Here is a 15,516-nt window from a genome sequence, read left to right as displayed (position 1 = left end):
AAAATGGAGCTTATTAATATACATCAACATGAGGTTAGAGTTCATGAAAAGAAATTAATTCTGCTCTGAATTCACAGAAGAGAAGATTAGGTTGTCTATAAAAGCATTCTGTCTTTAAAATCAAAATCAGGACCTTGTTTAGTGTGGCTTTCAGTTAGTGTGTAACAATACAGAGAACTCGCCTATAAAATAAGTATCGTAAAAATGCAGAACCACAGGAAGGGAGTGAAGAGGGAAGGGAACGATACATATGTAAAAGGACTTGGTAACTGTAAAGTACTTGCACAAAGGTGAGTCTAAGCCTAAGAAATTATCACAATGTCCAACCACTTTGTTACCATTTTACCGACAATAATGAATAAGAAAGTATAATCAGTCTCGTCTTTTGAATATAAAATTGTTTCCTCAAAGGGATATCACTGAAAGTAAACCCCATTTAGGCAAAAGTACAAAATCAAACTTTTTACTTTAAAAAAAAAAAATGTTTTTTAAGTTATCCCTACAGCCAATGTGAGGCTTGAACTCACAACCCCGAGATCAACAGTTGTTTGCTCCACTGACTGACTCAGCCAGGTGCCCGCCTCAACCTTTTTAATAATGACAAGGTATTTACACAGTAAGACTGTATCTACAAACCATTTGCTATTATCTTCAAAGCCAAAAAGAGTATATATATGTAAAAAGAAATCATTAGAATGGATATATATTCAGTAGGTTCCGAACTATTTCAACCAATTATGCTGATACTGAACAAGTGTATACATAGAATATTTCTTTCCACCCCATAGTTCAGAATAAAGTCTTGACAAAAAGAGTGCTGAATTCCATAGAATTTAAATCCATTTGGAAGATACTTATAGTGTTAATTAATTGTTTAAGAAATTAATTTGTAAAACATAATTTAATTATAAAATTAATATAAATAATATAAAATTTACTGCATGAAACAACAGTTTTCTTCAATGGCTTCCGTATGTAATTAATTTCCATATTGTACTGTTAAAATCATAATATCGTCTCATAGTATAAACTCTTAAAACCCTGGGCCTGTCCAAGGTAGTGCAGCCTATCTGTGCTTGAATAAAAAGAATGCAAGACCTAAATTGTTTCGTTTTTTTTTTTTTTAATGTTTATTTTTGAGTGAGTGAGTGAGTGAGTGAGAGAGAGAGAGAGAGAGAGAATGAGCGGGGGAAGAGCAGAGTCAAAGGGAGACACAGAATCCCAAGCAGGCTGCAGGCTCTAGGCTCTGAGCTGTTGGCACTGAGCCCCATGCGGGACCTGAACCCACCAACTGTGAAATCATGACCTGAGCCGAAGTCGGACGCTTAACTGACTGAGCCACCCAGGTGCCCCAAGTCCTAAATTCTTACACTTACACTTTTAGACTTTCCTTTTCTGTCAACAAGGCTTTCACTGAGGATTCAATGGCAGCAAGGCGTTCCTGAAAATCCTTAAGGAAACAATATTGGCTTTCTTTATTTTTCTTCAAAGTAATAACTGCCTGAAGCAGATTGTCCAAATAGCTCACTGAATACCCTGCGTTGTGAAGAACCAAGGCACTTGTTTCTGCTTTATTGAGATACTCAGTTTGTTCCAGTGGTTCAATGGCTGATTTCTTTGCGTCCAACTGGGCATATAATTCCTAAAAACAAGTCATGGAAATTAGTAAATATAAATTCACTCCCTCACTCACTCATTAATTTCCTTCCTTCCAGTAACATTATATCCCAAGAATATGTTTTAAAAATTTCATTTGCATACAGAGAAAGTAAGGTGCTGAAAGATTAAAAGACTTTTTTTTTCACTGGAATCATGTTAAAATCTAGACTGAAATTGACAGTTGTCTTAGCATTTAATAGCAATTAGATCTTCCTATTGTGTTAAAAGGTTCTGTAGTGTCTAAAGGAAGATTTCTCTCTTTTTGTTCCAGGTTGTTCTACATTTGCAGACACTCCGTTTATATACATCCTTTATATATGATACTTTTTTTTTTTAAATTCACATACATCACCTTTCTTTCCTGTTTGAAATACATGTTTACAGTCATGTAAACTTAGCTAAAATTGTAGGGGTCATTTTTTTTTTTTTTAAACATGGCCATGTATTGGATTTTTAGACTATATACCTATAAGTACATAAATATATAAACACAGCTAGGTAAACACCGCTGTAAAAAAAACAAAGAAGTACCCTGCAATGTTGATAATTAGGAAAAATAAAATAAATTTATCAGAATCTGAAGAATACATACGACTAAGAACAGAAGTGAGAAGTCAGAATCTCCAAATAGTGTTACTGAATAAGTTTTTAGGAACTTCGTGAAAAAGACTAATGCTCATTAAACTCTTCCACTTTTTAAATGGAAAGATTTATACAACTTACTGATTAGTACATAATTATATAGTTACCAAATTGATCATCAGGCAAAGGTTAAATAAGACTTTTCATTCTGTACAAGCAAGTTTCTGGTAATTAAAATATATTGTATTGCACTGGATAAATGATGCAATCATGTTGTCAATGTTTTTCTTGTTTCCATACCTCTATCTCTTTTAATTGTTCATTTCTTAACACGACATCTAATTCTAAAGGTTGATTTTGCAGCTCATTGACTTTATGCTCATCGTCAGTGTTTTTCATGCTTTCTTGAACATTGAGAGAAAGTTGTTTTGACAAAACCATTTCCACAGCTGAATTCTGAAAACATAAAAAGATTAATTGCCAAATGGTCTACCTTCCAAATAAATAATTTTTCCTTTTCTTGGTGAAAACATTCTAGTTCCTTCTATTTACTCAGATTAACGGCTTTCAAAAAGTACATTTGGGGCACTATCAAAGATGATTTTCTTCATGCAATATTTAATGCTGACATTGATATCCCAAGGAAAAAGTTTTTTGAAAAGATAGGATAGGATCTATAATTATATCACAAGGTAAAATCTAGTCTTAAAGAAAACAGATATGGAAGAAACAAAAATTCTAAAATCTATACTTAGTATTCACTGTGATGCCAGAGGGCAGGACAAGTAACAGGCATTCAGTGTTACCTATGGGTAGTTGAACATGGTAAGTGGATAGATGGCAGGAACACCCAGATTGCATCATATTAACAACGGATTATGGCTTAAACAAATTAATAGTAAGAATTCCAACCTGGGTAAGGCAGAACGGGTTATACAGGTAGTAATTTGAAAGCTGTACCAACTGGATTTTCTCATAGGATACACAGAGATGGCATCTGCATTCACTGATTTGTTCTTTTCACAAATATTTGTTGAGTATTTACGCGTACCAGGTACCATGACCGTCATTTTAAGAGATTTCCATTATTTTGCTAGGGTATTAGTTTTTATTTTCAGGTTACTTTATAAATGAAGTACCATTTGATTGTGCCATATACTTTCACGTCAGTAAGGTCTGCATTAGTAAGTCTGTGAATAGAATGTGTCCACATCCCCAAACAAGGTAGAAATTGTTGTTGTAAAAGTACCGCCTAGATAGCAATGTAAAATGTTAAGCGAAAGGGAAACTGGGTAAGAGATCTACGAAACCTTTCTGTACCCTCTCTGCAACATTTCCATCAATGTAAGACGGTTGTAAAGTTAAAAGATTATTTAAATAAAACAGATGCTTTATGTGTCCGGAGCTTCACCAAAACTAACTGGTAAGAAAATTCAGCTGACCAGGGTGACTGGTTTTGATTAGTTCGCACTTAGCACCAGTTACTTCTTTCAAGAGGCTACAAATGATTACAATGATTTTGAAAACTTCCTCCATTCCCAACAATTTATTCAGGCAAACTATAGTTAAAAACCTACAGGGAAGACAGCATCTCAGGAGGAAAGATTCGGGAAGGCTACAAGAGGGAAAGAGAAGGGTGCCACACCACAGGTTCCATCAGCCCATGGGCACTCCTTGCCGTGAGCCACAACCACGGGAGGTGGACGCCTGCCTCCCGCCTGTTACTCCCACAAGTCCACCCAGAACAAGAGCGTCTGAGGTAAAGGCTGAGATATTAGACCCTAGGAAAACCTTACGTATTATTAACCATCTACTAAGAATTCAGAGCTCTTGGTCTGTCTTACCTTATAAACCAGTGACTTGAGGACTAGCAACAATCGGCCATTTGTAATCTATCTTTGGTGGCCAGAGAGAGCATTCTGAAAAACCGGAAATCACCCCTAAACCCCATTTGTCTACTAACCCCAAAAGCCATGTTTCGACCTTGGCAGAACGTCCAACGGAATCCCTCAAACAAACGTTTCAAATTTAAAAGGTAACATTCTCTTGCTCATGCCCAGAGAGGTTGGAACACAGACTCAAGGTCCTGATTGGCTCATGGGAAGATTCTTTTGGAATCAGTCATCTCTGCTCATCACCCTTTACTGTATTTTATTTTGATTTGGCAGGCTCACTTGAACAACTTTCTTTTAAATAGAAGATATGTCAAACATAGTTAGAAGAACAAAATACGACCTACAGTCATTAATCGTGATACAGATATAAGTAATGTAATCTTCCATACCACAAATACAATCAAATATAATTGAAAGCCCAGTCCTCATCCTTCTTTCATCTCTTCCTTCCCAGAGATAACCACTATTTTGTAATATACACATACATTTTCTTTTCTTTTTTTTTTTTTTTACACATACATTTTCAAAAGTATGTATTCATTTAAGTCATCTCTCTGTCCAACGTGGGGCTCTAACTCATGACCCTGAGATCAAGAGTCACGTGCTCTATGAACGGAGCCAACCAGGCATCCACACACACACATTTTTACACTTTTATTATATATGTCATTCATACAGTATTGTCTTATGTATTTTAATTCTTATAAAACTGGAATTATGTATTATCATTTTATAGCTTTTCCATTCAACAGTATGCTTGGGGATGTATTCATGGTGACAGAGAAAAATCTAATACAGTCATTTTACCTTTTATACTGTTCTACTGTCTGCATGAACATGACTTATTTTATCTGTCAGGCTACTGTGAACATAATATTGTTTCCAGTTTTTCTTATTACAGATATATTGCTCTGACAAACACTTTTGTGTCAGTCGTCTTGCACATTTGTGTGACTTTCTTTGGGATGTTTTCCTAGGACTAAAATTACTCCTTTTAAGTCATGGATAGCTATTGATTTGTTCTCCAAACTGAATTACAGTTTTGATTCCCACCAGCATGGTAAAAGAATTCGTATTTTCCCTAATCCTCTCTGATATTTGATGCTAACAGACTTTAATTTCTGCCAATATAATGCATGTGAAATTGATATCATTATTGTTTTAATGGATTTCTCTGACGGCTAATAAGACAGAGCTACTCCCTGGGCACCCCAGTGGTTCAGTCGGTCGAGTGTCCAACCGACTGGAGTTTGAGCCCCGCATTCATTCTGTGCAGACAGCTCCGATCCTGCTTCGGACCCTCTGTCTCCCTCTCTCTCTGCCCCTCCCCTACTTGCTCGCTCTCTCTCTCTCTCTCTCTCTCTCTCAAAACTAAATATACATTAAAAAAAAAAAAAAAAAAAGACTGATCTACTCTCCTAGAAGAAAACATGAGCAGTAAGCTCTTTGACATCAGTCTTAGCAATATTTTATTGGATTAGTCTTCTGAGGCAAAGGCAAAAAAACTAAAATAAACAAATGGGACTACATCAAACTAAAAGGCTTTTGCACAGGGGCACCTGAGTGGCTCAGTCAGTCGAGCAGGTCATGATCTCACGGTTTGTGCGAGTTCGAGTCCCACGTCAGACACTGTGCTGGCAGCTCAGAGCCTGGAGCCTGCTTCAGAGTCTGTGTCTCCTCCTCTCTGCCCCTCCCCTGCTCATGCTCTGTCTCTCTCTGTCTCTCAGTAATAAATAAACATGCAAAAAATAATAAAATAAAATAAAATAATTTAAAAAAATAAAAGGCTTTTGCACAGCAAATGAAACCATCGACGAAGCAAAAAGGTAACCTACTGAAAGGAAGAAGATATTTGCAAGTCGTACACTCGTTAATGGGTTAACAGCCAAAATACACAAAGAATTTATACAATTTATTAAAAAAAAAAAAACCAATCTGATTAAAAAAATGGGCAGAGGACATGAACACACATTTTTGTCCAAAGAAGACATCCAGAAGGCCAACAGGCACATGAAAGATGCTCAACGTCACTTACCACCAGGGAAATGCAAATCAAAACCACAATGAGATACCACCTCACACCTGTCAGACCGGCTATTACTAAAAAGGCAAAACATTACAAGTGTTGGTGAGAACGTGGAGAAAAGGGAACCCTCAAAAGCTACTGAGAGGAATGTTAAGTTGGTTTAGTCACTATGGAAAACATTATGAAGATTCTTCAAAAAATTTAAAGTAAATGTATCATCTGTTCCAGCGATCCCACTTCTGGGTATTTATCTGAAGAGAACAAAAACACAAATTTGAAGAGCTATGTGTAGCCCTAGGCTCGCTACAGCATAATTTACAACAGCCAAGATATGGGAGCTGCTTAAGTGTCCCTCAGCAGATATATGGATAAAGAAAGTGTAGTGTACCTATGTAAGGAGTATCGCGCTGTCGTAAAGAAGAATAAAATCTTTATAAAAGCTTCCTAAAGATAAGCATCCGTCATCACCACTAGAGACAAAATGAAAGGCATATCAACACAGTCTCAGGGGCTGCCTCCTTCTGTTAGCATGATGTCCACAATGTTACCATGACCCGTAAGGCACTTGTGACTCGGCCAGCCTCGCCTACCTCTCAGGCCTCACCTGTGTCGCTCTCCTCTTTCCTCCACCCTCTCTTTCATCCTTTCTAACTCCTCATGCTCTCTCTCCCATCACAAGAGGAAATTCTACTTCCTCTTTCAAAAATGCTCCCAACATCCAGCCCTGAGCTCTGTTAATTCCAAGCCACCCTTCGGGTCTCAGTTCAAATGCTGTTTCCTTACGGAAGCTCTGACTACGGTTCGTGTCAGAATCCTTTATTATAGACGATCATGAAAATGGGTTCCTCCATTTAGTTCCTGTAATTAGGCTCTCATTAGTTACTTGATTGATGTGTGTCTCGTCCTCTAGACTAGAAGCTCAATGAGAAGAGAGACTATGCCTATTTTTGTTCACCTCTGAACCCTCACTGTCTGCTCAATAAATTTTGACTGAGTGGACATAGAGACGAATTAATATTAGACAAAAAATAAGAGAGTTTTGTTTAGTCTTTGTTTGTTAAGATGAACCATCTGTGGGGGCGCCTGGGTGGCTCAGTCGGTTAAGTGTCCGACTTCAGCTCAGGTCATGATCTCGCACTCCATGAGTTCAAGCCCCGCATCGGGCTCTGTGCTGACAGCTCAGAGCCTGGAGCCTGTTTCGGATTCTGTGTCTCCCTCTCTCTCTGACCCTCCCCTGTTCATGCTCTGACTCTCTCTGTCTCAAAAATAAATAAATGTTAAAAAAAAAAAAAAAAGATGAACCATCTGTGGATTATAAAGCAGATTACAAAGAAATTGAGGATCCCCCGATCTAGGTCTGCCAATCTAGCTGTCGTTGATCTGATATCTGCTAGGAATGACAGAAACAGGATTTGGTGGGTCTACCAAGAGTAGAGAAAGTTCAAAATAGGCACAAGAACACAATAAGTGGTCCACTGAGGTCAGACAGCACATTAGCATATTAGACCTCAATTAAAAACCCACATAACACATTCAATAAAATGGTGGGGTAAGCCACCAAGCATCAGGCTGGGTAGAGGACACCTGTGTTCTAGTCCCAGTGCTGCCAGAATATGAATTTGGCCAATTAACATCTCTCACTTCCCTCACCTGAAACACAAGAGTTAGGCTAGAGAGTTTCTAAGGTCCCTCAGCCTAAGATTTCAGGACTTCAGAACATGCTCTCAAACACATGCTGCTCAGAGATGTCAACACCATGTACCCTATGTAGGTCACTTGGTGTCCTGTAAGGGAACAAATCTTAGATTATAAAAAATACCTCTAGAGTAAGAAGCAAGATTTACATACGGGCCAAAACCAGGCAAAGTAATACACTTTGAAGACAGAGTCGGCATATGGCCCAACTACGTGTTCCATTTCAAAATTTTTTTTTTTACTGTGTCATCAGGATAAACAATACCCCAAATAGACATCATTTACCCCAGGATTGAAAACTGTTTATCCAGTGAGTGGTTTTCCTTCTCACTCTAGTACGGACTCCACTGTATTTCTGGGGGCTCACCCACAGCGGGATACCTTTGTCTGTATCTGTGACCATCTACTTTCCAGAATTTCTCTGGATGCTTCTTAAACACTGAAATTATAAATGCTCAGAAATTTTTGAAAAGAACAAAAAAAACAACTCAGACATACTGACAATTATACCTAATGACAAGGAATTTAAAGAAGTAATTATAGACAAAAAGTTTTTTGAGGGAGCAATTATGTCATGTAGGTTGACATGTGGAAGGGAGAGGGGCAGGGAAGAACACTTAATATCAGTTAATATGTAATGTTGCTTTATGAGTTTTTAGAATAATAACAAACCCAGAATGTATTACTTTCCTGTTTTTCCTCTTAATCATTTCCCTTTATGGACATCTAAAATCTTAAAAGATTAGTCAGTCTTCACTTTTTATCATACCCTAATTTGTTACTTTACTTCACCTACATGGGGGGGGGGGGGTGGAAGGCAGTTTTGCCTTTTCATATTCAAAAACTCTTAGAAATTCATCTCTATAAAAATATCCAGTAAGATATTTGATCATAAGCACCCCTACCATTCAGTCTGTATGTTATAATTTCTCTTGCCTCCAGCTTTGCCTTAATATTTTAACTTTTTTTTGATGTTTATTTTTGAGAGAGAGACAGAGCGTGAGTGGGGGAGGCACAGAAAGAGAGGGAGACACAGAATCTGAAGCAGGCTCCAGGCTCTGAGCTGTCAGCACTGAGCCCGACGCGGGGCTCAAACTCACAACCTTTGAAATCATGACCTGAGCCGAAGTCAGACGTTTAACCGACTGAGCCACTCAGGTGCCCCAATTAATATTTTTGATATTAAAGAAAAAGTCAGCTAAAGGTCCAGATCTAAGTTATCCTCTAAATTTCACCTAAAATGAAATTCTTAGCAATGCATTCAAATATAAACATGCTATAATGGCAATTTTTGAAAAGTGCAATCATACTTTCAACAAAACTCTAAGATCACATGAAATTTACTAAAGAAAAAAGTAGAAGAAAATAAAAACTTCCTAAAAATTCTTCTGGAGACGATTTTAAATAATCTGATAAAAGCCCTTCCAAATTCCAAAAAGGCACATGAAATGAGCATTAATTAGATATTTAATTAGTGTTATATTTTAAGCTGTGACAACTGTATGCCCATATTCTAGCAGAATGACTAGTACAAAAGAGGCCTCGATGGATGTTTTTAATGAATTAAGTGCTTGTTTTCAACTACCACAAGAGTTTCTGATTAATTACATTTATAATTCAGTAAATTGTGCTTTTATGTGCTCTATGCACTCAGTATATAGAGATTCCTGCTTAAGTAATTTACACTCATCGTATATGTGTCTATACATGTTTTGATCACTTTTACTAGCTGTTCAACGTTAAAATTGTTCTGGGTCTTACATAGTCTAATGTTACACAGAAAAAAGTAAATACAGCCAGTACTTAGAGTGGGGAAAATAAGAAGCACACATTCAGAGGGGAAAAAAAAAAAAAAAAAAAGATTCATGTTACAAAAGAGTAAAAAGTAATCATGATAAAATATCACTGGAGAATTAAAACCAGTTTCCTCTATCCTAGACCTGTGAAAATTATTTGAAAACTTAAGTACCTCTATAATGGTTTTAACTTTAAAAATAGCTTATCTTGGGGAGCCTGGGTGACTCAGTCAGGTAAGCGTCTGACTTCAGCTCAGGTCATGACCTCGTGGTTTGCAAGTTCGAGTCCCGCATGGGGCTCTCTGCTGTCGGCACAGAGCCCTCTTTGGATCTTCTGTCCTCTCTCTCTGCCCCTCCCTCACTTGCTCATGTGCACACACTCTCTCCCTCTCTGTCTCTCTCTCTTTCAAAAATAAATAAACATTAAAAAAATAGCTTATTTCCTCCTTCACAAACACATGAATCTTCTGACCATATGCAAGACATCACAAATTAAATAAAAATTTATATTAGAATATATTTGTCTTACATGATTCAATGGAAAAAAACATCTTAATGAAGCATCATAAATTATAAATAACTCATCATTCAAGATTAAGTAAAAGCTTAATAAATTATAAAAGTTCTGATTATTGGATTATGATCTTTAGTTTTCAATACTCTACTGAATTTTGGGTGCTCACAGCCAAAATGGGTCTGAGAAGCTAATTTTAAAAGTTATTAAGCAATTCCCTTTAGCAACATCATGCATTAGGATAGAAAACACTCAGCTATGTATATTTTTTTACTTATCTACTGCTCTTTAAATACCGTTAAGAGTTTCTTTTATACATACAACTCAAGAGTCGCATGCACGGGCCCTTCATTCTTTAAGACATTTTCCTTAACCGTGTCTGACATGACAAGTGGGATTTAGTAAGTCCTCCTCATGGCCAGAGAGATGCTCTATTAGCATTTAACCTTGTTTTACACATTTCTAGAGATTGCCCTCTGGTTCCTATAATTTTCCATGCATTTCTGTTTTAAGAAGACAACAGAAGGGGCGCCTGTGTGGCTCTGTTGGTTAATAGTCTGACTTTGGCTCAGGTCGTCATCTCACAGCTCGTGAGTTCGAGCCCTGCGTTGGGCTCTGTGCTGACCGCTTACAGCCTGGAGCCTGCTTCAGATTCTATGTCTCCCTTTCTCTCTGCCCTCTCCCCCATTCACTCTCTGTCTTTGGTCTCTCAAAAATAAATAAACCTTAAAAAAAAATTTAAGGGGCGCCTGGGTGGCGCAGTCGGTTAAGCGTCCGACTTCAGCCAGGTCACGATCTCGCGGTCCGTGAGTTCGAGCCCCGCGTCAGGCTCTGGGCTGATGGCTCGGAGCCTGGAGCCTGTTTCCGATTCTGTGTCTCCCTCTCTCTCTGCCCCTCCCCCGTTCATGCTCTGTCTCTCTCTGTCCCAAAAATAAATTAAAAAAAAAAAAAAAAAACGTTGAAAAGAAAAAAAAAAAAAAAAAATTAAAAAAAAAAAAATTTAAGAAGACAACAGAAGCGTACGCTCTTTTCATCGCTGTTGATCGCGTACTCCATAAAAAGCTGATGAGGACTCAAGCCTGAATGGTCTGATCTTTTTGCTATGGTCCCACTGGACCCTGGATTGTGAGAGGCTGCCTAACAGGAAGACGCTTTCAAATACAGTATACTGGATGGTTCTTTGTGCCTTTTCCATTTCAATCTCTAACCTATGAGAAAGAACTTTAAGAGCCACAGGAAAATGTACCCATTTGGTTTAGAAAGAAAACAAAACAACATTCTTCTTTCTTCTCCCCCGGGAAAATTAGGAGGCTGAATGTTGATGTTCTCACACCAAATGATCTGACAACATTTAAAAATGCATTTGCAGTAGAGGGTTAACATGAGAAGAAAAAGAAAGGAACCTATCCTTTCAAACAGTCTCTGATTTCATTATAAAATCAACCAAAAAAAAAAAAAATGGGGCTCTTGGATTTTTTTTTCCCCTCAGAAAATGGGTAGAACACATTTTCTTTTCTTTTGCCTTTTCTAATTTGCCTTTGTGCTCTTGACCCAAGAAACGGTATCTGATTACATATCAGAGAGAATAATCAACCCAAGTTGATGACTGACATTTTAACAGACTAAACAGTAATATTGCACCACCGAAATCCTGAACAGTTTTCTAAGGGCTCTTTTTACAAGTGGGCATCATAAATAGCCAGCACATTGAGGGTTTAATTATGAAATCAGAAGGCTTGATTCACTACCCTCTTTTCAGAGCCCAACACCTCTTCTTTCTTAGACGCGATGTCTTGGAGAGGCAATCACAAGCACTTACCTTGTTTATTTCCCAATCTTGCTCCAATTTTTCCAGTACAGCTGAGTCCTGAGTGGACTCCTGCACATCACAAGTGACCTCCTCCTCTCTGCCTGGCAGACTAAACTTTTCTTTCTGTTCTGTTGAGCGTTTTGATTGGAGAATGCTATGAAGACAATTTTCTGTCTCCTGCTTAGCAGATTCAAGTCGGTTTTCCAAATCCTTTTGTTTACACTTAAGTGATTTTATAGCATCTTTAATAATCTTCTGTCCCACTGAAGATGTATTTTTCTTGATGGATTTTGCTAAAGCTAAAATCTTCTCCAATGTGCCATCTTGTAAACTGAGTCTATTCTCTAGTTCCTGTAAGTGGAGAAAAGATGATCACACAAAGTATTTCCATTGTCACAAGAGTTCATTGACTTTTGGAAATCACAGAGTATTCTTCTCCAGCAGTGGAAAGTATAATAAATTTACCAATTCATATCACAAAGAAAAAACTTTGGGCAAGATTTAAACCACTGTAGCATCCCAGACCAAAACCTCCAACAGACTGTATAAGATACTAAAAGTCTATAAGAAGTAACAAAGAAAATTTCATAACACAGTTCCCGGAACGTTGGAGGCAGTCAACATATATTTGTTAAGTATGCATTTTGTTCAAGATACAGCCTTTTTACACAAAATACTAAATAATAAGGGCTTACTTTGTGCAAAGCATTGAAAAAAATAGAAGAATCATTTAGAATGTGCCCACATGAATCTAGTGTTAATATTTAAAATTCAGAGCAAAACTTTAATCAATCTATCCAATGCAATATCTTAAATATAGCAGGAACCCAAATAATATTTACTAAAGGCATGAACAAATCAGGCTAATTTGAGAACTCAAGACTCAAATGGAATTTGAGGTACTATAGCAGCTACTGATGTTACTATTGAAATAGAGTTAAACTTAAAGTTGCTAAGTGAACTAGATAGTATTTATTAGTCACTATCCTAACAGACTACACAGTATTCACTCATTCATTCATTTATTCATTCATTCATTCAACCAGCAGCAAATATTATCATGGTAGGCTTTTTAAAAATTGTCCTTTATGTTTTAAGTAATGTCTACACCCAATGTGGGGCTTGAACTCACAACCCTGAGATCAAGAGTTGCACACTCTACCAATCAAGCCAGCCAGGCGCCCTTATCATGATAGGTTTTGAAGTTGCATAGATGAGTAAAGTTCAGTCCCATCAGGTTCCTATAATCTAGTGAGAGACACAGAAGTAAACAGACAATTGTATTAGAATGTGAAAAGATCTACGCTAACAAATACACACAGGTCCAGATTGCATTTTAGAAAGATCTGGCGCGGCCAAGGGGATGTTGCAATAGACAGGGTGACAAGTACAGGCAGAGAGCCCCTGTTTGCTGAGGGTCTGCCCTAAGGAGGCAATAATGAGGGTCTTGGGGAAGTAACAAACTTTACAGATATTCCAGAGATGAAAGAGACAACATTTGGTGTCTGACTAGATTGAGGGATCTGGGAAAGCGTGGATAACCAGGATTCTGACTTGAACCTTGGAGAGATGGGAGAAATATTCACAGAGTCAGAGAATATGGAAGAAAAAGCAGGCCTATTGGGTGGCAGCTGGGAGACGGAGAAAGGGAAGTTGCTGCGTTATTTTCTGGACCTGCTGAACCACAGATAACTGCACGATATCCCAGTGGAGTTTGTCCACTGGGGTCAGAAGACCTGAATTGTAGCCCCTACTCTGTCATTTAACCTGATGACCCTGGAAGTCCCTCATCTCTCCAGAACCCAGCTTATCACGTGTAAAGTGTGGGGTCTGAACTTGATGGCCTCTGAGATTCCTTCTGTCTATATCAGAGGTTCTATGTTAATTTTGTAGCAGGAGCCTGAGCTGGGCTCATGTCTGACACTTTCCTCGGTATCCGTGGAACCCAGACAGTGCCTTGGATATGACTGAGCCCTGAATATTGTCAAATGATCACTGTTAAAAAGGGAAGCAGCCCTGTCACACTATCAGGCCATGGAGGAGAAGGCTTGTGTGATTCCCAGATCCCTAAAAGAAAGAGATGAGGAATTCCCACACTCAGGCCACCAGCGCTGCTCTGAGACTCACCCCATGAAATCTCCAGTTAAAGAGCTTTAAAGAAAGAGCCGCTTTACTTTGTTTTCTTCTAGAAGTGACCTTGCAGGCCTGCTTGTTGGCAAAGCAGAGAGTGAGAATCCAAGGAACAGGTTTTGAGGACGTGGGTAAGCACGTGTGATCCTCACTGTATAAGGCTAGGTGCTGTTGGACTTTGGGAGGGAATTTTGGAAGCCTTACATCTGGAGACTGCTCTAATTTACAGTGTGAGTATATAGGTTAATAAGGCACAAATTCTGTAACTCCCATCTGCCCCTGATAAAGAATGCGAAACTGAAGCATTTCCCTCCTGGTCTTGCTGCATACTATGCATCCTTTGACTAGTCAGTATCTGCTGGAGTCACATGCGGGCTCTAAAACAAAGATCTCCAGGAGGTACAGACTGGTCATGGGTGGAACTGTCTCTGAGGCTCCAGAGTGCAGGGAAATGTTTAAGTCAAATTATAAATGGATTTGGTCACTAAAGAAGAACATCCCGGGGGCGCCTGGGTGGCTCAGTCAATTGAGCATCCGACTTTGGCTTAAGTCATAATCTCGCAACTTGTGAGTTCGAGCCCCGCATTGGGCTCTGTGCGGATGGCTCAGAGCCTGGAGCCTGCTTCGGATTCTGTGTCTCCTTCTCTCTCTGCCCCTCCCCCGCTTGTGCTCTGTCTTTCTCTATCAAAAATAAATAAAATATTAAAAAAAAAAAAAAAAAAAGAAGAACATCCCCATTTTCTATGACTGGCCAGAACTTTAATTAATTAATTTTAATTATCTGAATAACAACTGGATTTCTGACCAAAGACACTGATTTGTTCATCGTAATTAATATTGATTTTGTTTTAATGTCCATCGTGTCTGGGCACTGTTTAATACCTGCAGTTTCTGCAGTTTTTCCTCAGTTGCTATTTGATCCAAAGGCTTATCAGAAAAACTGGCAAGTTCCTTGGAGAGATTGTCCAATGTAGTATTCAGGTCTGTGACGCAAACCTGGTATGAGTGGTGTTCTTGAACGTGACCTTCCAATTTTTGCACGGAATCCTAAAGATAAAACCATTGACAATTCACCAATTATGTCTCTGAATTTCCTCACTCAGAAAATAATTAAATTGTTCATAAACACTTGTTTTATGAAGTTTCATCTGGAAACAGGAATAGGGCCATATAAATTGTCCAGAGTTCTCAAGTAAAGTTTTAGTATTTGCGATATTTCCATGTAAAATCTCCTCCTCCCCACCCCCCACAAATGGCTTATTGAAATCACATGCTTCTTGGCCTTCATTTCATTCCTAAAGACAATTTACTTCTCAAGAGGTTTACAAAATGTAAAGGCTTCAAATTATATCATCAAATCACAAACATCCATAATAAAGCAGCTCCCTTAATTATCCTTCTTAGTAAAA

At 38.2% G+C, this 15,516-nt stretch overlaps 1 protein-coding gene across 10 annotated transcripts in view; it reads right to left on the bottom strand.

The window, feature by feature from the left end:
- The window catches only part of SYNE2 (spectrin repeat containing nuclear envelope protein 2), a 342,246-nt gene that overhangs the window by 157,847 nt on the left and 168,883 nt on the right, over window positions 1–15,516 (bottom strand). For all 10 annotated transcript variants that reach the window (XM_058739286.1, XM_058739287.1, XM_058739283.1 and 7 more), the window contains exons 44-47: window positions 14,990–15,154; window positions 11,987–12,328; window positions 2,542–2,697; window positions 1,377–1,642 (exon numbers count right to left, since the gene is read on the bottom strand). In XM_058739286.1, coding sequence (XP_058595269.1) covers window positions 1,377–1,642; window positions 2,542–2,697; window positions 11,987–12,328; window positions 14,990–15,154 — 929 coding nt within the window. The remainder of the gene's footprint in view (window positions 1–1,376; window positions 1,643–2,541; window positions 2,698–11,986; window positions 12,329–14,989; window positions 15,155–15,516) is intronic.

Source organism: Neofelis nebulosa, chromosome 7 (genome assembly GCF_028018385.1).
Source record: "Neofelis nebulosa isolate mNeoNeb1 chromosome 7, mNeoNeb1.pri, whole genome shotgun sequence".
Taxonomy (NCBI): domain Eukaryota; kingdom Metazoa; phylum Chordata; class Mammalia; order Carnivora; family Felidae; genus Neofelis; species Neofelis nebulosa.
Note: the sequence above shows the minus strand (reverse complement) of the source record. Positions and strands in the feature narration are given on the sequence as shown.